General features: G+C 41.2%; 1 protein-coding gene across 2 annotated transcripts; it reads left to right on the top strand.

Moving 5' to 3' along the window:
- Window positions 1–3,130: 3,130 nt before the first annotated feature.
- On the top strand, window positions 3,131–22,537 carry LOC124056106 (rho GTPase-activating protein 40). Of its 2 annotated transcripts, none has more exons than XM_046383216.1 (15): window positions 3,131–3,486; window positions 7,911–8,134; window positions 9,318–9,538; window positions 10,256–10,334; window positions 11,095–11,243; window positions 12,550–12,715; window positions 13,193–13,284; window positions 13,750–13,827; window positions 14,980–15,139; window positions 15,957–16,039; window positions 17,079–17,285; window positions 17,603–17,746; window positions 18,141–18,292; window positions 18,786–18,841; window positions 19,445–22,537. In XM_046383216.1, the coding sequence occupies exons 1-15, from the start codon at window positions 3,413–3,415 to the stop codon at window positions 19,549–19,551; spliced, it is 1,992 nt and encodes a 663-aa protein (XP_046239172.1). In that variant the 5' UTR covers window positions 3,131–3,412; the 3' UTR covers window positions 19,552–22,537. The 2 variants fall into 2 exon arrangements, with proteins under 2 accessions (XP_046239172.1, XP_046239170.1); XM_046383214.1 differs by lacking the exon at window positions 3,131–3,486 and adding an exon at window positions 4,592–5,788.
- Window positions 22,538–26,104: the final 3,567 nt, after the last annotated feature.

Below are 26,104 nucleotides of genomic sequence, written 5' to 3'. Positions count from 1 at the left end.
ACAATTTCAGGACATCTGCTTCTCTTGAAATGGAGCCTATCCCAGCTGACTACGGGCGAGAGGCAGGGTTCACCCTGAACTGGTCGCCAGTCAATCGCAGGGCCGACACACAAAGACAGACAACCACACACTCTCACACTCACACCTAGGGGCAATTTAGAGTAGCCAATTAACCTAATGTGCATGTTTTTGGTATTGTGGGAGGAAGCTGGAGTACCCGGAGAAAACCCACACAGGCACAGGGAGAACATGCAACTCCACATAGAAGGGCCCATAGGATTCGAACCTGGAACCCTCTTGCTATGAGGCGCAGTGCTAACCACTGCACCACCGTGCAGCCCCCTCTGTAAAGTTATTTTGGATAAATGATTTTGTAGTTTTTCTGTCTGATTTTGTCTGTCATTTTCTTTGAGCGCTTTACACATGGGCATATTTTCAGTGATACATCATTAAGTTTTTATGACCATATAATTCAAACTTTCATCAACTCACTTCCCATCTGTGTTTTCAGAACAAGCTCAGCTACACCGCCCAGGTGAATTAATGCGCCAATGTGCCAAGCTGTAAATAATGATGAGCAGAAACGCCCTCTTCACTGTGGGTGTGATACGGTCCTGTTTACGAGCATGTATAAACAGAAAACACGTGCATGACCGGCTTTTTCATCCCATGAAAACATTTTCTTTTCATGACTAAAGAGTTCACTACAGATTTGCCCTTCACTATATTTTCAGTGGTTTGTGTTGTTTTTGTGGTCACTGACTGGTCACTGTGAAGGGATCTTGTATCAGCTGCATGAGATGAAACCATCTGATGATACAGTGAATCACTGTACACTCCCCTCTTTTGTTTTTGGGTGATTGTATGTGTGATGCAAACGTGAGCACATACAGTGTGCTGGCGTGCCACCAAGTTTTTAATTGTGCATCTGCATTATTGCTGTGAGAGACATGCTGCCTCATGCTGGCTCTGTGTCACTATTTGCTCGTCAGTCAAACCAACTGGACGTGCCGATGAGTCTGCCTCAGCCTGGGTCACATTTTCTTCTCTTCTCCTCATTTCTAATTTAGATTTTAAACATTTAGCAGACTCTCTTATTAGGCTTTGCTTTGGTTAGTAGAATTAGCCAACAAATACAGACCTACAGAGGCCACATTTCCTCCCCTCTTCTCACATCCTCCTTCCTCTCCAGTAACCCCCTCTCCTGTCTTATCCTCCTCCATCATCATCTGTTTCTTTTAATGTTATTTTTCTCTTTGTCTCCTGTATTCCGTGCTGCTCCACTTTCCAGTCCTTCCCTCCCCTTCTTCCTCACTCCACTCTCCTGCTCTGCTTGCCAAGAGGTGGATGAGCAGTGCATGAGGCTAAGCTGGCTGTCACATGCCATCTGCGGGGTCACACGAAGACAAGCCATCACGTTCTCCCCTCTCCTTTTCCTGCAGGTGTATCTGTGAGCCAAGGAGAATTGTCAGAGAAGGCGAGAAAGTTCTCAACCCAGAAGGAATGACAGTCCCAGATGAGGTTCAAGATAACACTGTAAGAAAGGATGGGGCAAGAAGAGCTTTAGTTTAGTCGAAGTTACAGGAGAGCAGATATGGTGGTTTTATTGGACTGGGTCAGGTGGAAAATCCAGATGAGAGTCAAGAGAGTGACTGATAGAGACAAGGCACAACACAAGCGGGGGTAGGGGTCCCAGGGATCGCTGTGCTCTCCCTAATCTGTGCTGATCTGGTTAGAGACAAAGTGTGTGGAAGAAGTGACTGGGCAAACTGCCAGAGAGCTGAGACACCAGCAGCACAGAGCATAGACTACACTAATCCTAACAGATATGTTACACTGTACAACACAGGGGCCTAATTTGATTTCAGTCTCACTACAAGTAAATGTTAATTGATTCTGTTTTCATTTTACTTGGGATGTTTGTTAAACATCCCATCTAAATTCAGCGTGGATTAGTACAAACCTGTCCTACAATTCTACAGTAAACTTTTGTGCTATTCAAATTAAATTGAGGACACTTGAGGACAAACTTCCTTCCTTTGTTGGTATAGAGTGCAGTGTGAAAAGGTAGCACAGTTTCTCAATTTCACTGAGGTTTTCAAATATTTTTGCTGTCAGCAAAGTCTGAAGTGATTAAAATCTGAAATGTCATATTTTGAGTTATACCAATCATATGTTCCTGGAAACACTCTATAGATTCCCTGTAATCTTCAGCAGCACTGAGTGCTGTGGTACAAAGTCCAAGCCGTGTTGAGCTCTCAAAGCTCTCTCCTGATGAGACAAATTTTGTTAATCTCATTGAAATTACGACATTATAATAAACCCAATATCTGTTTTATCTTCAGCACCAAGTAATCTCTCTGCAGCAATCTACTTGTGCTGACATCCAGTTTAAACACAATGCAGAGGAAGCCCAGAGGGATACATGATAGAATGAGCTTCTCTGCCTCTTGGGTGTAAAAGTGTTCTTCCTAACCCATATACTGAATCCGTCAAATGCTGCCAAAAAAGTGTTGCCACTTTCTTTGCATAACACATACTCACAAAAGCAGCTTAGGTTTTCAGTTTCATAAAGACATTTACAGAGAAATCAACCAGTTAAAAATCATTTTATAAATTGCCTTCCATCAGTAAAGTTCAGTGTGCTATTTTAAATAGGCTAAATTTTTATTACATTTTAATAATATAGTTTTAATAGGCATCAGGCAGCAATTAGGCCTAGAACTAAAAGTAGGCACAGGTCCCATCTGTGACTACCTTTTTTTGTGTCCCTCACTCTTATAGGCCTGATCCAAAGTTCAAGAGCCACTGTTTTTGTCTGAGACCTTACTGCTATTCAGTGATATTCTATTGTGCTGTAAATAAATGACAGTAAATTGGATCATGGCCTTCAGGCACTGATTAAAACCAAAGAGACAAAAGACCAGAGGTCAGGTTAAAGAGAACAACATCGCAGATTCCTGTGTTTGAGTTTGAGTAAATGAATACGTGAATGTGTAAGCATGTATCTACTAATATAAAGGATTTTCTACTTTTCTTTGTCCCACTGGTGGAAATGATAAGCCCAAGTAACCTTATTCAAACAGTTAGTCAAGTCAGTCAGGTATGCAGTGTGCCTGGTACATTCAACTCTAGCTCCAGCCACCCAACCAGCCAGTCAGAAAGCCTCTGTCTGTGTCCTAGCTATGGTCAGCTATTCGGCCACTCAGCTCCTCTCCTTGCCCCGGCCCCCCTCCATGCAGACCTCCTTTCCTGCTCCAGGATGCGACGTAGTGACGTGTCTACCAGCACAGTGAGACTGTCCTTGTTCTAATGTGTTTGTGCACTGAAGAGACTACAAGGAAACAGCTTGCCAGGGGCAGGCAGCTGCTGTTTCCTACAGCTCGCAGCGGTTTGGGGGGACAACAGCAGGATGCCGTGGGGGAGAAGTGGCTCTGCGGTCCTGCTGCTCCTCTCGGGCAGGACCATCGCACGGGCCAAGGCCAGGTAGGATCAGGCATCTGCTATTGGGACTTGAAGCTCATGTTTGAAATAAGATACTTCACTACTATTAGGTTAGGCTGTGGGTACTATGAGTGCTGAGAAAGTTTAGGGACTTAACAGACTTACTGTCATTCAAAACAATGTCTGTCTTTCTGTTTCTACATCATAGCTCTTTTCCATATGCCATGACAGGAGTCGAAAAGAAACGTGTTCTCAAGGCTGTATAAGTAAACTGTTGCATTCTTTGCAATCTAAGAGGCTTGCAATGGCATTCAGCCACGAGGATTAAGCACTGCGTTGCTGCTTTTTCAAATGGATTACTGTATTCTTTGGCCAGAGTTGTTGGTGGGGGTTACTTTACATTAGTTCCCACAGTGCTGAGTATGAACGCAGAACAACGGTTTGACATTTTGCCCATTCTTCTCTTGAAGTGGATGGTTTCCTGTTGATTTTCTGTCCTAATTTGAGATCCATTCAACAAGAAACAATCCAAACACCCTGACATTTCCAGTAGCCTCTGTTTACTAGCATGGAGCATGTGTTTTGTGGCTGAGCTTTATAACTTGAAGGCAAAGTGAAGAGTATTATTAGCGGGTTTAAAAACAGGACAATAGTGTTTTTCTCATTACCTTATGACCTTATTACCTCATGATGAAAAACAAAGAACGCTGGGAAAAATAGATTGAAAGCTTTCTTCATCTCTGTAATCTGTAATCTTAGGGTACCCCACAGCGAGGCTGCTGGCATATTCAATTTGAAGACATTTTATGATTTATCAATTATGATCTGACCTTCTATGAGTCTGCCATGAGAGTTTGAAACTTTTATTTTATGTGTATTTTCAGATAGAAAGCAGAGTCATGTGATGTTGGCCTTTAACCTCAAACTGTTGAGCTGGTTAGACTTTCCCTTGTGAGCTGCACAGCAAGTTTCAGTTGATTTTTCGTGGAAACGCATTCCTAAAATTTTTATCAAAACAGTAAAAAACAAGTCAGCCATTAGCATTAACTTTTGAAAAGCACACATCTTTGTTCAGGTGAAATGTTGAGGCTAATCATTTTCACTAAAATTACCCAAGTGTCCACTGGACACCACTGGAATGCACTTTTAACCTCACCTGGTGTCTGGTTCTGTCTGTTTACATCCTCAGCTAATATACTGGCTGTCATCAGCATGTCAAGAGAGAATGAATGAATAGCGATGAGTCAGTGATTTGGTTGAGGGGCTGGGGGCTTACAGTGCTGCTCGAAGGCAATGTTGACAGACCTGTTGCACTCGAGAAACTTGAGACACTTTCTCCTGTTGTTCTCACACCGCCTCGCGCTGATTTACATACATCCACGCTCAACAGCCTGACATATGTCATCTGTTGAGTCCAATTAAGTTTATTAAGGTTGAACATGCATATTAGGGAATGATTTGATTTAACATACCACGTCAATAAGTGTCACATCACAAGTATGTGCTGTTTCATTTGAGATTATAGCTTTGCAGTGCACACTCAGCCACAGTGTTTGGGAGAGGAAAACATCTTCATCCTTTGATCCGTTTGATTAAGTTAATTCTTTACTCATACAGTGTCAGCAAAGCAAAGAAGTGGCAACTCCTTTCAACAAAGAATTCTTGATTAATTGGCTCAAGAAGAGTGGTGTAGATTTTACTAAAAGGCCAATAAAATGCCCAAGGCATACATGTGAGTGGATGTAGCATGTAGTGAGCGTTCATTTTTGTGACTCGAGGCTTATATCTATTTGACCTTTAAAAGACTAGGACAAAGGCTGCCTTTGTTATTTTACATGCAAAGTGTTTTTTTTAACTTATTTCAAATATTCAAACATTCTTGTTTGAACCAAAAGAGGAAGTTGATGGTCATCAGGTATGCAGGCAGGGCGTGTCACCTGAGAGTGACGTGGGAGCAGACAGGTGTGAATAATGTGTTGATGTGTCGGGAGTCGTCACTCCCTCCAGCATTCCAGCTCACAAACTCGCAGCCACACAGCTCCAAGCCTCAGTAAAGTCTTCCAACATCACTTCCTCTCAATACTCACAGAGACTGGAGGAGATTTACAGCGCACTCACATGGTGTCCAACCACCAGGACTGGATAAAGCTAGTTTTTGTGTTGGACTGTAATTCCTGGATTCTGTTAGTGTTGTGGATATGGGAGGCAGAGAGGAGGTTGTGGTGAGCAGGCTGGGGTCCACCATGCCGTTTCCACGCACCAGGTTGAGGTTCAGGCTCGGTCCTTCCCTGAGCCCAGCAAGGAATATGCGAGTGATACCATCTTCCCACAAGAAAAAAGCCAGGTATGTATAAGGACAGGGATTTTGTTGGAATAGCAGGACCAACTTCAGCTGTCAAAAATAACACTGAGGTACCACATCATAACATGAACATATCATTCAGACCCCTGGAGTTGGGGGGTACATGCAGTTTGCAACTTTTCACTTGATAGAAACAAGTGCCTCTCGTGAACCTCAGTCATTTTAATGTCCAAATAATTTGCTGATATTCCTTTTTTATTAAATGTTTTATAGAAGTTTAATCTAATTTGAATTCTTGTGGCAATTCATGTTGCTGCTGGGGGGCAGCTGTCTGCAGACCTCAGTGATCAAGATCATTCTTCTTTCTGTATCTGTAATTCTGTAATTCCGCAATACTTCTGTTAAGGAGAAACATTCATACAACAGCTTTCTGCTTAGGTTTGTCCAAAGTTTCATTACACTGTTAAAGACACTTTATACATTACAGTCTTGATGTGACTAAGAACACAATAGGTTGATTTACAGAAAATGAGTCAGTCAACATCACTGAATTCATTTTTAAAACATTTGCTTGCCTCAGCCTCTCCGATGTGAGGATATGCTGCTCTTGTAAATAAAAACCTTAAGGTTTTGATCTTCTGGGTCAACTAATAGCAATTTGAGAATGGAACATTAGGATCTAGTATGACTGCATTTCCCATTGAGTTAGACTGAACATTTGAATGATCAATCAGAAAAATAATTGGCAGATATGTCTTGTCTGGCCACCTGATGCCTTCATTTATGTCAGTATCAGTGCTGTTATCAGTTCAGCACTGATACTGACAGGATCGCTGCATAATTTGTTTATACTGAATTTAATGCCTGGTTAAGTTAAATTCATTCTAGTTGGGAATAGTCTTTCCAGTGAATGCAATGTCACATTACAAATTACCATATACGTTGGAATGTGATCTTGCTGGTTTAGACAATTGCACAACAACAATGTTGCACGATCTGTTTTACTTTTTTGACAGTTTTGATTAATATAGAGGCTCTAATAAAATAGAAAAGTAGTTATAGTATAGTTTTATAGAAAAGTGGCACACCTTCATATTGGTATTGGAAGACAGTGATTTCTTTCACTTAAATGTCCATCTTATTTTTTCCAAGTCACATTCACTGGTATTGTTTTGTTTGTGTATGGTCTAATATTATTCAGCGAGAAGATAAATGTAGGACTGTTGAGTTTCTGGTTTTTTATGTTTCCTGAAAAAGAGCCTTTCACTAAATTAAATATTTATGAGTCTCAACTCACAACTGCTGTCACCGCCCCTCCATCAGACTCTAAGGTGCCATGAATCTGGTTTAAGCATTTATCTGAAGCAAGCTTTATCTGGTCTGAGCTGACTTGTAGTTGAAGTATGAGAAACATCTTGATAAGATCATCACAGCTGAATGTAGTTTTGTCTCTGATACTCTGGGCAGCTATCCTTCCATTGTCTGTCTTCATTCATGTTAGCACTGCCAGTTCCACTTGTCATTGAGATTTGCTGACAACAAGAATGCAACTGAATCACACAGAGTGTGTGGCAGCTGACCACTTCCTGTATCTGTGATCACCAGGTCACATTTTAGTGCTTGAGGGTTCGTGTTTCTGCAGCTGAGTGTGTCTCATTGTTGTTAGAGAACAGTATCCTTTGTTGTTGAGTCCTACACAGGAAAAGCTGGCTACAATTTTACTGCTTGAGTGTGGAAAATAATCTGGGCAGAATTACGATTTCGTTATCTCAAACTGTTTATTGCATGTTACGTCCTCTTTTGGGTTATATTCCTGTGTGTGTTTCAGTGGATGAAGGGGCGTAACCCTCAGGAAAACAGCTTTTGCATTCCTACAGTGACATCTTGTGGATGTTTAGGGTACTATGCCTCTGGGCCACATTTTGCAAGAACAATAGAGACCCCCCTTTGTGTCCGCTCTCGCCGTCTCTCTCCTCACTCCGGCCCTTCCTCCATCCCTCTCCTTTTGTCTCTCCTTCTCTCTGGGCTCTCCCGGCTGATTCATCCACCCCGCATTGCCTCAGTCTTCACCGTTGATCCTGTGCTTGTATGTGTCTTTGTGTTTCTGCTCATTTGTTTGCATGCACGCGTGCGATTTCTTTATGTGTGTGTATGTCTGTACCAGAAATCCCAGCCCCACCGAGATGAGCGTGGAGCCCTGGGCCAACCCGCAGGACCAGGCAGCCGCTGAGCACGCACACAGCACGCACGAGCCACCCTCTCAAGATCAGGAGCAGCACCCCGATAAACTCTGCCTGGACTCGTTCTGGAGTGAGGTGGAGACCATCCGACAGGGGAGTGGCTACACAGACCTCGACTGCACCAGGAGAGATTCGAGACAGTCAGAAGGTAAATACTGCTAATCCCTCTCTGAAAGGTTAAGGATAAAGATAGACGGAGCTTAGATGCAAACGATCGTGAGTTTATCTGGTAGAATTACAAACCATCAGTGTTTAACACAGCTGCTTCTGAGATCCTCCATGAAATGATGCATTTGCCATGGCAAAAGATCAGGTATCTGTCACGCAGCAAAGCAGCGCTCATCACCATGACAACACCATCAAACACTCTGTGGCAGGGAGTGTTTTGTGTGCACGAGCCAAGTAGCCATTCATGAATGCTGACTTCATAGTAATGCTCTTCTATTACATCTATTCAAATGATCCGGCTGTGTCAGTTCTAGCCCTTAAGAGATCCCTTTGATGTTATGTTAAACAGCAACACAATTTGAAATTGGCTTTTCACTAATGAGTAAACCCCGTGACGTCTTGGCTTTGGTGTGTAAGACTGTGTGTGTATGTGTCATTATTGTTTTGGGAGGCTTACTAGCTGCTACTGTTGCACAGTCAGTTGCAACATTTCTTCATAAGATTGATTATAAAGTGAATGTTTACAAAGTGGAAAGTTTACTAAATGTGTACATTACTAAATTAAAACTGGTCGCAGCACACAAACTAGTACTTTACATGGAAATTAGTTTGAAATATTTACTCACATCGACACATCTAACCTGTCACTGTGTGAGTGGGAAGATTCTAAATTACAATTCACAGAAATAACAAAACAGACCTCCATGCCATGTTTCACCAGATTATCTAATAACATCATGTCAGTTTGCAGAATCATTTACTGTGCACTCATTATAACCTTCTAATGCTACTTACTCTGAAACGCACATATTTCTCCATCTGCGCATGTGTAAGTAAAACAAAATCATACCCACTTTCACAAAAGACTGCCAGTTAAGTTTAATATATTATTGACCCCCTAAAACTGCTAAGATTAACCTGGGAGCCAGGTTATAGCATGTGTTGTGTGTGTGACTTAATACTCACATACTCGCTTGCTAATCATGACTTCTTTTAAGTTTTAAATTGATTTGAAGGTGGCTCGTGGTTGCTACATAGTGAAGAGGGACTTTATGCACACATTTTAAGTAGCTGCTGCTACCCAGTCCAATCATGCAGTCAAAATTTTAAACACGATATCACATCAAACTTACATGTGTCTGTTGTGTGTGTGTGTGTGTCAGAGGGCGAACAGGAGGAGCAGTGGTTGGCTGATGCAGGATTGTCGAACCTCATCAGTGAGGACAGTGAGGATGTAGACAAAGCGGTGCTCCTGTCCACTCTGACCAGGACCCAGGCTGAGGCCGTCCAGCGTCGTCTGGATTCCTACACGCTGTCCCTCCGAAAGAGGAACAAACCGGCACCGCGCGACGTCCGTGACGTCTTCAACTCCCCCATTGCTCAGGTCAGTACTATTTAAGTTGTTCTGCAACTTACCACAACCACTGACATCCTGGTGGAGGAGGAAAAGCAAATGATATAATAAATAGAAAAATCAGTCAGATGTAAAAATAGAAAACAGAAGAAAAATGGTTTTTGTTTACATCTGCCTGAAACAAAATGATAAAGAGCTTCATACTGTTAAATGATGGGGTTCTGAATATGAATGCAGTTTATGTATATGTACAGTACACATAGATTTTCACCTATGCACTTAGCTTTCTTTGATACATACAAATTTATAACTCGCCTCCACTTCCATTACTGTTACTGTGTTATACAACTTTACATCCAGCAGATCCTGTCTCAGTGTATGCAGCAAAATATGAAACACCCATTTCCCTGGTGACTGTCAGTATTCAGTGATGGACTTTCTATTGTTCCAATGTATTCTGCTATCTTGTTCCATGCTGTGAGGTTGACCTGTGACAATAAAGGCAAATCACATGTAAAGGCCAGGCTTTGTCCTCCCTGTCTGTCTGAGCAACCCTGAGAAGAGAACAGAGACACTGTTCCTCTGGTCCTTGTCAATCTTTTATCAAAGGAAACACTCTTTGTATTCATGACCATCTCCTCAGTGGATACCATGCAACACTGCTTCTATTCTCAGTGGTGGAGAGAATATTACAGGACCGATATGTTGCTCCTGACCGACATGTCAATAACTGCTCTCTCTCACCAGACCCTACTGCCTGAGTCCCAGCATAGTGAAGACCTCGACCAAAACAGCATGGCATCGGTAGCCAAAACAGCACTATCAGGTAAGACCTACTGTACATATAGTAGTATTAGTATATATTATCAGTATCAGTATGGTAGTAGCAGTACAGTACAGGTGGCAACAATTAAAACCAACAAGTAACTAAAGGGAAGAACAAAGAAATTAGTACACTCATGTTCTACTAAAAGCAGGTATACATATCCAGCAACCACTATCAGTCAGAAAGTAAATATAAGTAACCACAAGATGTATCACCTTGCAAACTATTTACAGGTTTAACTACAAATGGACTCTCTCACATGAGCTTCAGATGAGGGATTGTGTGTCAGGATCAGACCACAGCCCTGTTATCTACCCTCTAAATGGTTCAGAAATCCCCTGGATAACTCCTTCACAGTGCTGAGTTCATCAGCCAAATCTCAGTATGTGGCTATTGGAAACACGTTATTCTTTTCCTTTAAAAAAAAGAAAAGAAGAGAGTGTGAGAGTGTGACAATGACATTAATCTTTTCGTGAGAACGGTCCAAAGGTTTTTTTGTTCTTTGTTCCTTCTTCTTTTGAAAGATAAGCGTAAGACAAGTAAACTTCCTCATGTTTGTGGACTTCTTTTCAATTCAGTTTATTTATATAGCACCAATTCACAACAAAAGTTATCTCACTTTCCAATTAGAACAGGTCTAGACCAAACTCTTTACTTCCTTTTGTTCCTCATATGATGTGCATTCAAATTTAGGCTTTTGTGACATCTCTTCAGTGGACTTTCTCAAGTGAACTAATAGATTATTTTGTCTTCCACTCAGCTGTGACACCAGAGCATCAGCGAGGTGCCCCTAAAGAGGAATTTTTCATCACCGATGTGGCCTATTGCGAACAGGCTGTCATCTTCCTCAAACAGGCCAAACTGCCGCAGAACAACAGCCAACGCAGGAAAGAGGACGGCACCCTGCCCGTAAGAGCAAAGCGCTTTCCCATCTCCTTCTCGTTTTCCCACAAACTGTGGAAGTTTTAAAAAATGTTATCGTAAATGATCCACTTTTGTGATGAAACAGGAAGAGAATTTACAAATGGGACAAAAAAAGGGAAATGCTGACAAGTTTCTCTGTTTGTGTTTCCCCACATTCATTTATTTTGGTGGGTGTGACACTACGTCTCAAATCTGTTTACACTGAAGAGTTGTTGAAGAGTTGAATCATGCACTTCTGGGGAAGCTGAAGCACATGCATGATGAATACCAGTAAAACAGGAGGAACACCAGTAATAATCCCTCATGTGTACCAGGAAGGTATTATGTCATTATTAATGTGGATGAAAGTCTCAACAGGGTTAAAGTTAGGAACAGGGTGAGTTCCATTTTTGAAATGCAAAACACACACACACTACTACATTCAACGTGTGGTTCCAGTACCTTTTTTTCAGCTGTACGTGCTGTGTCCAAGGCTTCTGTCTTTTTTTCACATAGTTTCAAAGTCTTACGGCCAACCAAAGTCAGTGTCATGATGCTGTAGTTGTAATCCATTCACTAATTTACAATTATTAAAAACAAGAAGTCTTTTTGTGTTTTTCGAGTTTGCCTGAAGACGGCCAGCAATCCCCTCCCAAGTTATCCTCCTGGCTCTGTCAACCCATGTTTTGCTTAGTTGGTGGTTGCGATTATAATTGATTTTGTTAGTATTAAAACATATTGTAGTTATTTTAACTGATCATGAAAGATAAACCTCAAGACGTCACTGTGCATTTCAGGCTCTGTCTGGACCAAAATGTTTGAGTTTTGGGTCAGAGCAGGTTTTAGATTTCATGTAAATCAATACACACACACAAATGTTATTCTAAGCCATCTCTAATTAGCCCTGCTGTTGGTTAGATAACAGGGTTAAGGAGAATAAGGGAATGCGGGAATTAATACAGAACAAAAGAGATGTTGTCACAGAGTCCAGCAGATTTATTTTTCTGTCTCAGGCTAAATAAGTTTCCATAGCAAATTAGTGTTTTTTAAACATGTTAATTATACATGCATGGATACAGTTGTCACATTTTATTAAAGACACGGCATAGAGTCTTAATTAAGGGGATGATAAATCGATGCACAATACATTACACTGAGTATTATGTAAACGGTTTAACAGTGTTGCCATTTTCTTCTCCTTTCCTCTTCTCCCTGTTCTTTCTCCCATTCTCTCTCGTTACTTCCACTTCCCACCTCTCAACTCCAATCGCCCTCTCCTCACTTTTCTCTCCCTTCACTCTCACCGCCTCAGCGGGTGATCTGCCCCAAGTGCCGTTTAGGAGTGACTCGTATTCAGGATCTCTCCCACACTGACATGAAGAAGGTACGTCAGTTGGCTCTCATCGACATGACGGCGCTGTGCGACCTCTTAGAGCTGGAAGTCAAAAGGCAAAAAACCGGCAAGAGGAAAATCCCAGGTACGGCAGCACCCGCATACAAAGAGATCATAGGAGCACGCACTTCACAAACACCCGCACAAGGAAATAGTTCATGGTATCATTCTAACCATGTGCAGTCTTTCTTTTTTCGTACATCCTCATACATTGTCTCTGACTGTGAGCTAATCATATCAAAGGAAAACAACTACTCAAACTTGCACCTGACTGATTTCCTGCTGCAGGTCAAGCATCTGTTTTTTTTTTCCTGAAGAAACTGAGTATGTCTTAAATCTAAATATGCTCCTGCCAGTCTACTAAATATATATTATACTTGTTTTATGATACATTTTTGGCACTGAAGATCAGACTAAACTATAGTGACATATTCTTTAGCAAGGTAACCATAGTTTGACACATCAGTGACACTCAACACAGGAAAGTGTCTTTGATATGCAGCTGTGGCTAAATGTCAATGTGAGGCAGAGGACAACTGACTGACACTTTGGTCTTTCGCAGAGAGCACGCTCTTCGGGGTGCCGCTGGCCACGCTGCTGGAGAATGATCAGAAAATCAAGCCCAACACCTCGATTCCTCTCTTCCTGCAGGCAGTAAGAACCTGAAATATGTTGGTGTTTTATGACCTAAAAAGATCGTTTTTCATAACATATGAACATGTTTTATAGAAACTATCTGTACTGTATATGGGCTGTAGCTGTTTGCAGTTCCTTAAATAATCTGATTTGAAGGAACCTGTAATATATCAGATCCGCTATTGTCCTTTGGTTTGGACACAAGATGACAGTCGATCGTATCTTTTATCTTTTTGACCATATTTTTCTCAGCACAGCTTAGCACATTTTTTTGCCTTTGCTGAATCCACAATCCTCTTCAGAGAGAGCACATCTCAGTGTCCTCTCAATGTGAAATGCTGTGACCACACCCTGTATGTGGAAGCAGTTACCGAGAACAACCAGCAGAGGTGTGCAAGAGATCCTTATCGACTGATGCCTGACTCTCTGCCAACGTCCTCTCTCCCCTTCTCTCTCTCTGTCTCCCTCTCTCCCCCTCTGCAGTTGTTGTCCTTTTTGGAGAAGAAAGGAGTTGATTCAGAGGGGATTCTGCGTGTTCCAGGATCTCAGTCCAGAATAAAGGTACAATATTTGGATCCATTTCTATTTCTGTCACACAAAGCTGGCACTGTGCCACATTATTTTATCACAAAATTTGCTTATGTTTAAATAAACACATGAAAAAATATTCATGACCGAAAGGGCATGAAAATATTGGTGCTGTAAAATGTCAGAAGTGCTCAAGCAAACCGCTTTACTGAGTTTAACTATAGCTGACATTTAGAAAAACAAGAGCCAATGGGACAAAATCAATCCTGTTTTTTTTTCAGCTGCCAGCTATACCTTATGATACCGCATTTAATTCAGCACATGCACGGTAGATGGTGAATCAGTTAAATTAAAGTGCACAGAAGAGGGTGCTGTTTAGGCCTTAATGAGAAAGATATTGTATGTCTTGTATATTACTAGGACAGATTAACTAAGTTTAATATTTTGGGGCTCATTTTCTCATCTTTACTTTATGGTGATATTAGCAGTCCAAAATATTTCATCACTTAATCTATTAATAATAATAATACTGAATCACAATACAAATATCAATATATGGCTGATCTGACACATCTGTTTTTCTCTTCTGCCTCAAACTCATGAGGGTTCTACTACCCATAATCGGCTACTTTGAGAGCGCAAGATATTTTCATCCTGTCTGTAGATGCAGAAATAGAGGCAAGACTCAACAGGAGTCTACATGCTTAATCAAAAGCTCAAAAAGTTTATATTTTTAGAAGACATAAGAAACCTATGACTGCCTCTGTTAGCAACAGGGTGTCAAATAAGAATCAGTAGCACCTATAAACACCTAAAGCACAAATGGAGTTGTGATCTCATGCCTGTGTAGGTGACGTCTACACCCATGAAGAGCTAATTTAACATTAATGCGTCTTAAATAGCCGTGTCAGCTCTGTGAGTGACAAACAACTCTCCATGTCAAGTCTTTATAGTTCAAAATAACTTCACTTGAAAGTCATCATTCGTCAGTCATGGCTGACCTTCAAGATCAGACACAGCTCACACGAAAACTGTTTCTGTCCTAGTAATGTAGAAAATAAATTTGACTACAATAAAAGTTGAGTTAAAGTCACTGACAGTAAATTCACAGATGCTTTTAATGAAATGTAATGCTGACGCTTCACCTGTGAGCATGCAGTTCTGAAGATTACTTTCTGTCTGCAGCTGCTGCAGCAGAACTTGGATACCAGCTTCTACTCAGGGCACTTCAGCTGGGATGAGGTGAGTCCAAACGACGCTGCAGCACTGCTCAAGAAGTTCATCCGGGAATTGCCGGCCCCTCTGCTCACTGCCGAGTACCTCAACACCTTCAGCGCTGTCAGAGGTCAGTGGACACCTGACATTTCCTGCTGGATTTCCTTTCAGCTCTGTAGCGGTTTAGTATGTGATGTGATGATCACCAGCAGCTGTATCTCCAGTTTCCAAATGGCAAAACAAATGAGAAAGCTCCTCTTACAGTTAGATAATGACCAGACCTGTGATGGGTGGGATACTGAAGTGACTGACGGTATCTGGAAAGTTGCTTGTTCATTGTATTAAACAGACATACACAATAATTCTCAGCTTCTCCTCCTCGATTCAACTTCAACAACCTGCTGCCTACTGTTGCAGGCAGCTCATCAGGGTTCACATCATAATTACTTATCAACAGTCTTTTTTCTGTGATGGCAGTACTGCGTAACACTTATCTTTTCTCCTCCAACTGAGAAATCCACATTAAGATGATCAAGTTGATAGCCTTTTAAGAGACGTCCCTGCACTGCCACAAACACAAGCAGCACAGTGACACAGCAGAGTAACAGATGTGCTATTTTCACATTAGTTTCACCTAAGTAAAAGACTGTATTGATATTAATATAATCTGACTGATGGCTTACTGATGTGTAAGTTGTGAGGAGAATCAGTGCAAAGTGATAAACGACATGTGACCACAGAGACATAAGCTAACAGACCTAATGACCACCTGTCACACTGTCATTAATCTTCAAGTATCCCATTATTCTTAGCCAAACACAGAGGAAATGAACAGAGTGTGTGTGTGTGTATGTGTGTGTGTGTGTGTGTGTGTGTGTGTGTGTGTATATGTGTGTGTGTGCGCGCGTATGCTCAATCTGTCTTACATTTGCGTCCTCCTTTTTCAGACATTACAGAGCTGAAGCAGAAACTCCACATGTTGAACCTGCTCATCCTGCTGCTGCCTGAGCCCAACAGGAACACACTGAAGGTACACACACACACACACACACACACACCTCTCACAACAGATCAACAATGCACTTCATGAAGTAAAAGCAAAAAAAGTTGTCATGCTCTGAGACAGATGTACAAATTTCATTTTAGCACACTTGGTAATGGCCGAACATATACTGATGTGATATGACTGTGAGTGTGCTTTCATGCACTCAAGAAATCAGAGTTTGGTTTCCAGGAGAAGCTTGATTTTTAAACATTGCATAAACATGAAATCAATTCTGCTGTAGAAATCTGTTTCCGACGTGTAAATACTTCTTGTTTTAACAGAAATCCTCCAGATTCTTGTGTGCATGTCCAGTAGTGGAATTAGCTAACTAAACACATAAAATCAAACTGAAATTTAACCTTAATGAAAGATTCAAGTCTAAAAACTATTTCATTTTGAAGAGCAGAAACACTACAGGAATTTTATAGAATCCATAAATCTAAATAAAATGTTAAATTGTCCTCAGCAGTAAAGCTTTATTCTTAACCACACCCATCATGTTCTTCTCAGTGTTGTCAGAAGTTAATCCCAATATGTCATGAAACTTGGCATATTAAAGCACTGTTTCATAATGCATTACTGTATTGTTCAGCCCTTAATCTTCATTTACTCAGTTCTGTTATATAACAGCTTGCGTTAACCATGACTCACTTTCAACGACAACAAGTGTGCAGTCACCTCCAGTTATAGCATCCAGGAGAATAAAACCCACCTGAACTAATTACTTTGACTCCAGTGGAGGCAGCTGAAACACACTGTGCATTAACATTCTTCTCAGTAGAGGTGTTACAGATGATTCCATCTCTGTGATAAGTCACTTAGCTCCATTCTGTGCCTCAGTATAAGTGGCCTTTCATCACTTACATACTGCTCAGATGGAGGTGAGAGAGTATCTTTCAACTCTAAAAACTGGAATGTTCACCCTCCATGTTACATCTAGTTATGTAAAACTCGACTCCACAAATGGCTGACTGCCTTTGATTTCACATATCAGTGTGCATGTCCCCATCTGTGTGTCCTTCAGGTCCTCCTCGACTTCCTCAGTAAGGTGGTTTCCAGGGAGAAGAGGAACAGGATGAACCTGTGGGCCGTAGCCACCATCATGGCTCCCAACCTCTTCCTCCACAAGGCTGTCCCCAGCAGACTGACTGAAGGGGCAGAGAAAGGACATGCAGAGAAGGCGGCTGATGTCATGAGGCTCCTCATCCGCTACCAGGACCTGCTCTGGACGGTAGGACCACCCACATATTCAACCTCGGGAGGAGAGGATTGCTGGCTTTACTGAAGACATATTAGATAGAGGAATAACCATTTAGATGCCGTTTTAAGTTTTGTACATCTGCTCATAATCCGGGTTCCTGTGAAGTCTTTAAATTTTCCTCATAACAAAGAATGGTTAAGCAACCGTTGTCACAGGGTACTTCACATCCCTGTTGTCATCTAGCAACTTGGAAATTAGATATCAGAAAAAATGATAGAATTAAATCTATTTCATATTTGTTGGCACAAAAATATAACCATTACAAATGTTTATCCTGTTCTCTTCAGATTCCTAATTTCCTCATGAGCCAGGTGCGTAAGGTGAATGAGAACAGTAACCGGCGTTACCAGTTCTACGATCGCCGCATCAAGAACCTGCTGAGGAAGATCCACACAGACAGCCGGGAAAAACCTGATAAAAACACCTCACAGGTGAGCTGGTTTAGCAAACCTGTGTTGTACAAAAGCAATGCCTGATTTTGTAAAAAAAATAAAGAAAATGTACAATATAGTAACACCCCTGAATTCCTATTTAAAGAAAATCAGCTGTTATGATAATTTTCTCTGTAGAACAAATGCTAATGTTGATTTATCTGTGAAAAGCAACAATAATATTTTCACATTAGTGCCATGGGAAAGATCACTGTACACACCTCAACACATGCTAAATGCATATGATTGGTCTTCTCAGCCACAGACCGATACCTGTTACCTGAACAGTAACTTTAGCTGTCATTCAACTTTAACAAGGTGTGGAAACGTCATTTTTAATCATCCACAGTCGTTTGGTGGATAAATGTTTTTTAAACCTTTGTTTGCCCTGTAGCTATGCCGTACAGTGAAGATCCAGGTTGGCGATGTGGTGAACGGCACCATGGAGTATGAGCTCAACATCAATTCCCGAGCCTCAGACCTGCTCGCTCAGTTTCACCGCCAGTCCCTCGGAGGCCTCGAAAATGGAAAGGGAAAAATGCGAAGGTACTGTACAGTGCAGTTTAAAAGACCACATACCAACCTCAGCCTTGTAGCCAGAATGACCTTAAACAAACAGACCATGGCTATCTTGTATTGTAAGTAGGTTTGGATTATGGAATGGTCTGAAAAGTTTCACCACAAAATGACCATATTTGACCATGTTCGACATGGCACATGACTTGTTAAATAAACAGATGTATCCTGAGACATATTAAACCAAAAAGATGATGTGTAGTGACATCAAGTAATGATAAGATCATTAACATGCAATCAGTTTTACAAAATTTCAACGTTTTTAAGCAGAAGTCACATGACAGTGCATAGCTTTGATTTGGTTACATAATGTGAATAGCTGTCAATCTTATGCTTTTTTTTCTAGAATTTGTTTCACATTTGTCACCCCAATGAATATTTCCTTTTAAGAATGACATTCTGAGCTTAATCCACCTTTATGGAAAGACAGGATGACAAATCTGTGTTAAATGTCTTTCAACAGAAACGGCTCTGTGGCATATCCAGACTGTGCCCTCTACGAAGTGGGAGGGAATATTGGTAAGTAGAGGTGGCTGCACCGTTTCCTCTGGTCAGAGCAGTGCTGATATTTGCATGACTTCCTGCTCATTGAGCTGATGTGGGTAGCGAGATCTTATGTAATGAACTGTGCAAACGCCAAACAGTCACGAGCAGTGCATCTGCAGTTATCAGAGCAGACAAATGCTTGTTATTACACACACGTCTGCTGTCACAGGAGAGTTGACACAGTGAGCAATAACGGAAAAAAAAACTTGTCCATTCAGTTCAGCTTTGTAGTGTAAAACGTCTGACTTTGCACATTAGTACCTGAGGTTATTGACTAAAAAAAAATAAATCAAATAGTTCATTATTTAAAAATTATCAAAATAATAATATATGCTGCTTTTATCTGTTGTGTGCAACTGAAAACTGAATACCTTTCATGATCTCCTGACATTCAATAGGTCAAATAATTCATTCATTATTGGAGACAATAATTTCAAGATTAATCAGTGATGAAAGTAATCTTAAATTGCAGTTGTATATGTAAAATCAACCCTGATTTTTTTTTTAATCTGATTCTGCTGCAAAACATTCCAACAACCATGGCTTTTAGTAATGTTTTTTGTGTGTTTCCTGCAGGTGAGCATTGCCTGGATCCCGACACACACCTTCTGGATTTGTACAACAGTAACCATGGGGGAGAGTGGATCATCAAAGTGAAACCCAACGCCAGCAGAGGGCTGTGAAGGCTGGCCAGACAGATTGAAGAACAGCTCGCTGAAGAAGGCAGAGCATAACAAAAGATCAGATCCACGCAGCCCTCTCTGCTTGTCCTCTTCCTCCTTGGAGCAACATGGGAGAAGGAGACAGATGGGGGAAGCAGACAGAAATATGTGGTGAATCTGCCAGGAGCAGAGCCTCAAAAGTGTCTTGACCAGATGAACATACACTACCATTTTTCTCCCTCTCTCTCTTTCTTTCTTCTTCCTCATTCTTCTCCTGCATTTCCCCAGGGCTGCCATGCTGCAAGCATAAAGCAGCTGATGTGACTCATTACTTCTGACAGAGATCCTACTGCATAGACAACAAAGGAGAGAAAGTGACAGTGCAGTCGTCTTTTTTCATCTCTGACCATGAGCAGATGGAGATGCAGAGCACTTCTGGCTATAGAGAGCCCAATCCCACTCCTTTTCCAGGCCAGCCAGCCAACCAGCCAGCGTGTTTTCTATTGTGGGTTTCATTCATCAGTCTTTTGCTAAAACCCAAAACAAGAGTTTTCTGCCCGTATTCTTTGCTAAAGTGGTGTCTAACCGTGTGTTGGACAGTGAATTTTAAACACTCATTTATTCTGAGATTGAACAAATGTCCAGCTGCTAAATGGGTCTTGTTGTTGCAACAGCTCTGTTAATGTTCAACGACTTCGGCACTAGGGACCGAGCTGCATAGTTCTTAGACTGTGTATACTTGAAAGACTCTGTATATTGACAGGTTTCAATTCAATATCACTCTCAGATTTTATCAATCATCAGTCAGTGCAGTGCCTGTATGTATGTGTCAGGGCAGCTTTTAGCAAATAGTCAAAAGTTTGATGCAGCGGCTTTCATCCAGTCGCTGCACTGCACTCTCCCTGCCTCCAGTCTGTTGTCATGAACTTGTATAAAATCCAATAGAATCTCAATTATGCATATACAAGACTGAGCAAAATCTACTTGGAGAAATCAGGTTTCTCAGATTTCTCCACCCCAGTTACAGATACATGAAATCAGCTTACTGGAGAAAGATCCAAGTGCATGTAAACACACTAATTGACACAAGACTCCAGTATCGTGTTCTGCATTTTTAAATAAAATTCTGATGATTAAAAACCAACAATGAAAGACAACGCACTAAAAAGCAAAAGCTGGTGGAACAGAGGCTAAACTGGAAATTAACCTCAGCTCATTTCAGCTGATCGATCCTTCTCATTTGCCTCTTGTCTCCTGCTCACATGGTCTCTCCATTGACAGTTTTCTGGCTCAGATGTTTTGATCACAGTGTAAACAAAGACTTCTCTATATTGACTTCTTTTTTTTGTCTGTGCCATTCTAAGAGGGAAAGACACACAGATGAACTGATATCCCCCCTTATCTGTGAATTCCTGCCATCTCCTGGGCCTTATAAAAATCCATAGACTTCCAAGGACCCCTGACTGTATGGAACAGCGTTCAAAGACCGAGGGATTTGGTGTCACAACCTCAAAGATAGTTACTGCACCTCCAAAGGGAGTTGTTAAGGACACACAGTGCATGAAGCTGGTCTTCAGTTTTCATTTTTAAGCACGTGAATCGAACCGAAAGTGCTGAAGTGACTCTTGGGGATATGCTGGGATTATTGTTATTTATATGAATGTACTGTATTGCTGTTACTTCTGTATTTGTTGAGTATTCTGTAGCCTAGAGAGACTTCAGGAGTCTCACTCTGCACTCATTGCAACAGTATGTTGTGTTAAGTCACCCATACTAAGTGTGGGAATTTGCAGTGTTCTTGTACATATTTCTTTGTGATTTTTTATGGATCCCCTTTCTTCAGTTTCTTCTGAACAGTACAGTAGGATAAAGTCCATGTGTAAATATTGCTCATTCGTACCCTCTGCTGTGAAGAAGCACTGAAATCACTGCAGTAAGACTGTGTGAGGAGACTGTCTGTGTGTGTGTGTGTGAAGTATTCCAAACACAGACAAGCAGCGAATGAATGTGTTAAACATATTGTGACGATTGTCAGATGTGAATCATTTACTCCTAGCAATCGGAGCCATGTTGGTGCACTGCGGCCATTTTGTGGGAAGTGACTCGTACACTCCGCTCAATAGATGGAGTAATGACAGCCGGCCCAGCACCAACATCCATCACCACCCTCTGCTCCATCTCTGTCACCTCCCAATAATGGGCAATAATGGCAGTGTGGTGCATGCATCAGAAACGCACAGAGGAATCACATTTCTTTGATAAAGGAGAAGGTAATAAATGGCTGTTATAAATTCTGCTGCCCTGGAACCAGTGACAGCAGTGGTGTGTCTGTGTGTGTGCGTGCATGTGTGTGATGAGCCTCATTACGCAAGTCCAATTGGCCTGTCCCAGGGTCCCAGGCACAGTTCAGTGCCTCGGCACAAAGCGAGCTGATGGGACTGCCTTCTGCTGACAATCAGGAGAACTAGGTCACCTCTGAAGCAGCATCCCAGAGGGCAAAGCAGTGCGAGTCCAAACACCCTGAGGAGCCAAGCACATGGACACGTATTGTCCAAACAGACCTGACACAGCGACGTGATGCAACGTCATCAAAAACAGGCGGCATAGGTTCACACACTGCACCCATTTTCTCTTGATGCTGTGTTTGTACATATGTGACTGTTTGTGTGTGAGAGGAAAAGAGGAAGCTAAGTTTGGAGAAGGTATCTCTGAAACAGTGTTATCTATATAATTACCCGGGGAGACTAAATGATGGACAATTGCAGGATTATTTGTTTTCTGCCCTGAACAGTGTGGTTATGGACCTCTTATTGTCTTCATTTGTCCCCAACTTTTATTGTGATGAAGATTTTAGACGTCAGTCAGCAGACGTCAGAATGTATATTTATGCCCTTTACTCAAGTCACTGTTTTTCATACATCTGTGAAAATACCGTAGTCTCTTCTGTAGAAAGAAAAACTTTTGAAAAATGTCCCTTTTTTGTCAATAAATGTGAATGTAATATTGAGCTAAACATGATTTATTTTTTCAATATGAGATGATGGGTGTGGTAAAAAGATGGTTATCAACAAAGGCATCATTCATCATTGTTGTGAATCTAGAGTTGCATCACAGAAAGAAGCAAACACACACACACACACACATACACACATATACAGTCTGTGAAAACGAAAAATCTGTAGTGAAGCATTGGTTTATTCTGCTGCTGTAATCAATAGAGAGATTAACCTTGTAATGTGTGCGGGTGAAGAGGCCAGTGCTGCTCAGTTCCTTGATTAATCATCACCTTCGCTCGTGGAAAAACCATTCGCAACTAACTGCCTCATCAACTTTGATTATTCAAGGTCTCAGTGTGTCCAAATGGCCGCTTGGAAGACAAAGGGAAGGAAACTGATGTGCGAAACAGCGTAGAGGTTTTTCTGTCATAAAATGACAGCTTAGAGCTGTGCAGATTCTATTTTTAGAACATGCACCATGTGGAAAGTTAATGATGGTTGTGAAAGTGTTCACATCCAAAATGAATTATTACTTATTTAAAAACTGCTGGTTATGTTAATTATTACAGTTCTGGAATAACGAATTTATATTTAACGATGTAAACATCTGTATTTCCAACGTTTAGATTACAATTCTCAACATCATTTTCCAAAATGATTATGGGAACATATGAAATACAATCCTTCAAACAGCTCAAAACGTCATACCTCCAACATCACACCTTTCTCTCCACACAGAACACGTGAATCACACCTTTTTCCGATGTTATGTTCTTCTGAGTTAATACTGCATGCTTGCTTCTTTTTTTTCAGCCTCATTCATTCATTTGAAAATAAATAAATCACTAAGCAAACCAAACTGCACCCCTCCCTTCCAGACAGAGCAGCAGCCACACCGCCAGACGCAGGCCCCTTCGGCCTACTGCAGATCTAAATTACTGTAATCAGTGGATGAAAAGCAATCAGCAGCCTTGTATGAGCTGCTGGCTGAACGCCTGACCCCCGGCTCTCTCCACCAATCAGACCGCTGCGTCCCATTCACAGCTAATCACAACCTGCACTCAGAGCCCACCGCTTCCCTCACATTTGATGGAGGAAGCGCTCCTCTCCTCCTTTTGTCTTTTTGTGCCGGGCTGACCGGAGTCTGCCAGACTGATGAGGGATGATGTTGCAAGATGAAGCTCTTTCCTGTGCTTGCATGGTGGCAGCCATGGTTTCCCTCCTGGCACCAGCTGCAGAGGCTCGATCACTGATGAGACATCTTGCACAAAACTAAAGTTTCAGTTTCAAATTTAGACTCTAATCTCTCTCGCTAATGATGTTCTCAAGTGAGGAAGGAACCGGATGGGTTAAAAAGAACACGTACTGGTTTAAATTTAACACATTTATAGGACTGGGCTGAGGTAATCACTGATGGAAATAATTGGTCCCAGTGATTGGAGAGTTTGTGCCAGAAGGCTTGACTGCTAGCTTTAAACTGGTTGTCTTTTGAGCAAGTCAAAGTGTAATTTCCTGTGAGTTAGGGCTGTGGATACCACTGTATCATTTCTGACATATGCCAAAAGATGTTGAGATGATAACTGACTGATTCATTCTGTTCAGGCTCTATTGCTTTAAGGCTGCAACTAATGGTTATTTCATTTTCAATTAATCAGTTCATTATTTTCATGATTAATCAATTAATTGTTTAGACCATAAACTATATCAAATGCAATAATCAAATAATCAAATGAAAAATGCTCATCATGCTCAATTTCCTAAAGCCCAAAGTAAAGTCTTTAGACTGCCTCTTTTGTCCAACCAACAGTCCAAAACACAAAGAAGTACAGAGAAAACAGCAAATCTGGACATATGCTTAGATGCTTGATGAAGGAGTAGTTGTATATTGTGTATCAGGCACAAATTAAAAGCATTAGGATTTTCATGTCTTTAAACATGATGGGTGCAGCTGAATATCTAAAATGGTTAAAACTAAGCACTGACCAACTTTTGCGAAAAACAGATGAGAAGAAATTAAGGAAAATGGTGGCTAGAAGAAAAAAAGGCTTATCTGTCATGAATGAGGATGCCTCTGTCTTTGTCGTATAACCCCCCCCCCCCCCCCCCCCCAACCCTTATCTAGACTCTCCCTTTCTTACCCCCTGCCTCCCTCCTCACTGTTTCCCACCCTCTACTCACCACCAGGGGTGAAACACAGCATTTATCTCTACCATCCAGCCCTGGTGTCTCCTAGCAACCGAGCACAGATGATTTAACTGCCCCCTGCATCTTCTTCTTTATCCATCCAGTTACATACGGTGTGCCAGCTGCCTTTATTCACATTTTCTGTGCTTTAATTTCTGTGCCTTGAAACTACCCTCAGAGCCTGGGTGTTGGTAGTTTTTATTAGTGTAGTACTTGTCTCTCTGGCTTGGAGCACTCAAACCATATCAGTGCCACACTTGAGGCACACAGACAGGCAGGAGAGGCTGTTCTGTCAGGATGTGTCACTCCAGGATCCAGCAGGTGCACAAAACACACACACACACTAACAGACAATCAATGGGGGAAGACAAGACTTGGCCCTCGGTCTGAAAGGCCCTCGCAGAATCAATTAGCATTTAAATTAATGAAGCGCGTAATGAAGAGAGCGCTATCTCTTCTGCAGAAAGCCGACAGACAGGCGGAGAGCTGATTGTGAATCTGCATCAAGAAGACACACTGAAAGGAACATCAAAGATATTCAAATAGCCACTTCGTCCCTTTTTTTTGAAGGAAAAGTGCCAAATTAAAGGCAGAGCTGCTTTAAATAAATCTACAACATGTATGTAGTGTTAATATAACCCCATTTCCATATAAAAACACCATTAATAAAACACATAATTAAAGATAAAATGATTGCATGGAAAAGGCCGTCCTTATCTTTCAATATCCATCAGTGCAAATATGATTAAAGGAGGCTCCTTCCGGTGCAGATAACCCCAACAGATTTACTCAGGCAGATGGGAACTTGGGCTCATTTCAGTCATTCAGAATGTATTTCTCAACTTACAAAAGATTATATTTAAGTTCTTTCAAAAACTATAAATTTAATATTGTGATGAGGAGGTGAGTAGATCACTAGAGCCCTAAAATTCACAAAAACAAACATAATAAAATAAAAGATTGTCAGAGCTGACAAAAAATGAGTACATCAATAAATAATATAATCAGCTGCCAGCTAATGAGATCTTAAAACAAATATAAAGCTTTACACCACTCCTTTAAAATTAAATCACTTGGTAAAAAAAGAAAGAGAAGCGCTTTTTTTTTCCTTTACCTTCCTTTATTCCCCTAACTTTTACAAAAATAAATTAATATTCTGCTTAATTTGATATAGATACATTTATATTTAGGCTACCTAGATTTTCTGAAAAAAGCAACCATTTTGCATACATACTGTTGACATTTGTAGTCATTTTCACCAAGTGGAAAAGTGGGATCAGAAATTCTTGATATCTACAACCAGGAAGCTGTCATGAAGTTTATACATGTTTATAAATATATATATATATATATATATATATATATGTTTCTAACTAGTTTTTCTTAGTCTGAGG

The sequence above is a fragment of the Scatophagus argus genome, chromosome 3, assembly GCF_020382885.2.
Source record: "Scatophagus argus isolate fScaArg1 chromosome 3, fScaArg1.pri, whole genome shotgun sequence".
Taxonomy (NCBI): domain Eukaryota; kingdom Metazoa; phylum Chordata; class Actinopteri; family Scatophagidae; genus Scatophagus; species Scatophagus argus.
Note: the sequence above shows the minus strand (reverse complement) of the source record. Positions and strands in the feature narration are given on the sequence as shown.

What these genes read in the sequence shown, in the direction of transcription:
- LOC124056106 (XM_046383214.1), top strand. Translation starts at nt 5,643, where the DNA reads ATGGGAGGCAGAGAGGAGGTTGTGGTGAGCAGGCTGGGGTCCACCATG. An exon ending in CACCTTCAGCGCTGTCAGAG is followed by an intron (nt 15,140 to 15,956) that starts GTCAGTGGACAC and finishes CTCCTTTTTCAG; the next exon opens with ACATTACAGAGCTGAAGCAG. An exon ending in CCAACAGGAACACACTGAAG is followed by an intron (nt 16,040 to 17,078) that starts GTACACACACAC and finishes TGTGTCCTTCAG; the next exon opens with GTCCTCCTCGACTTCCTCAG.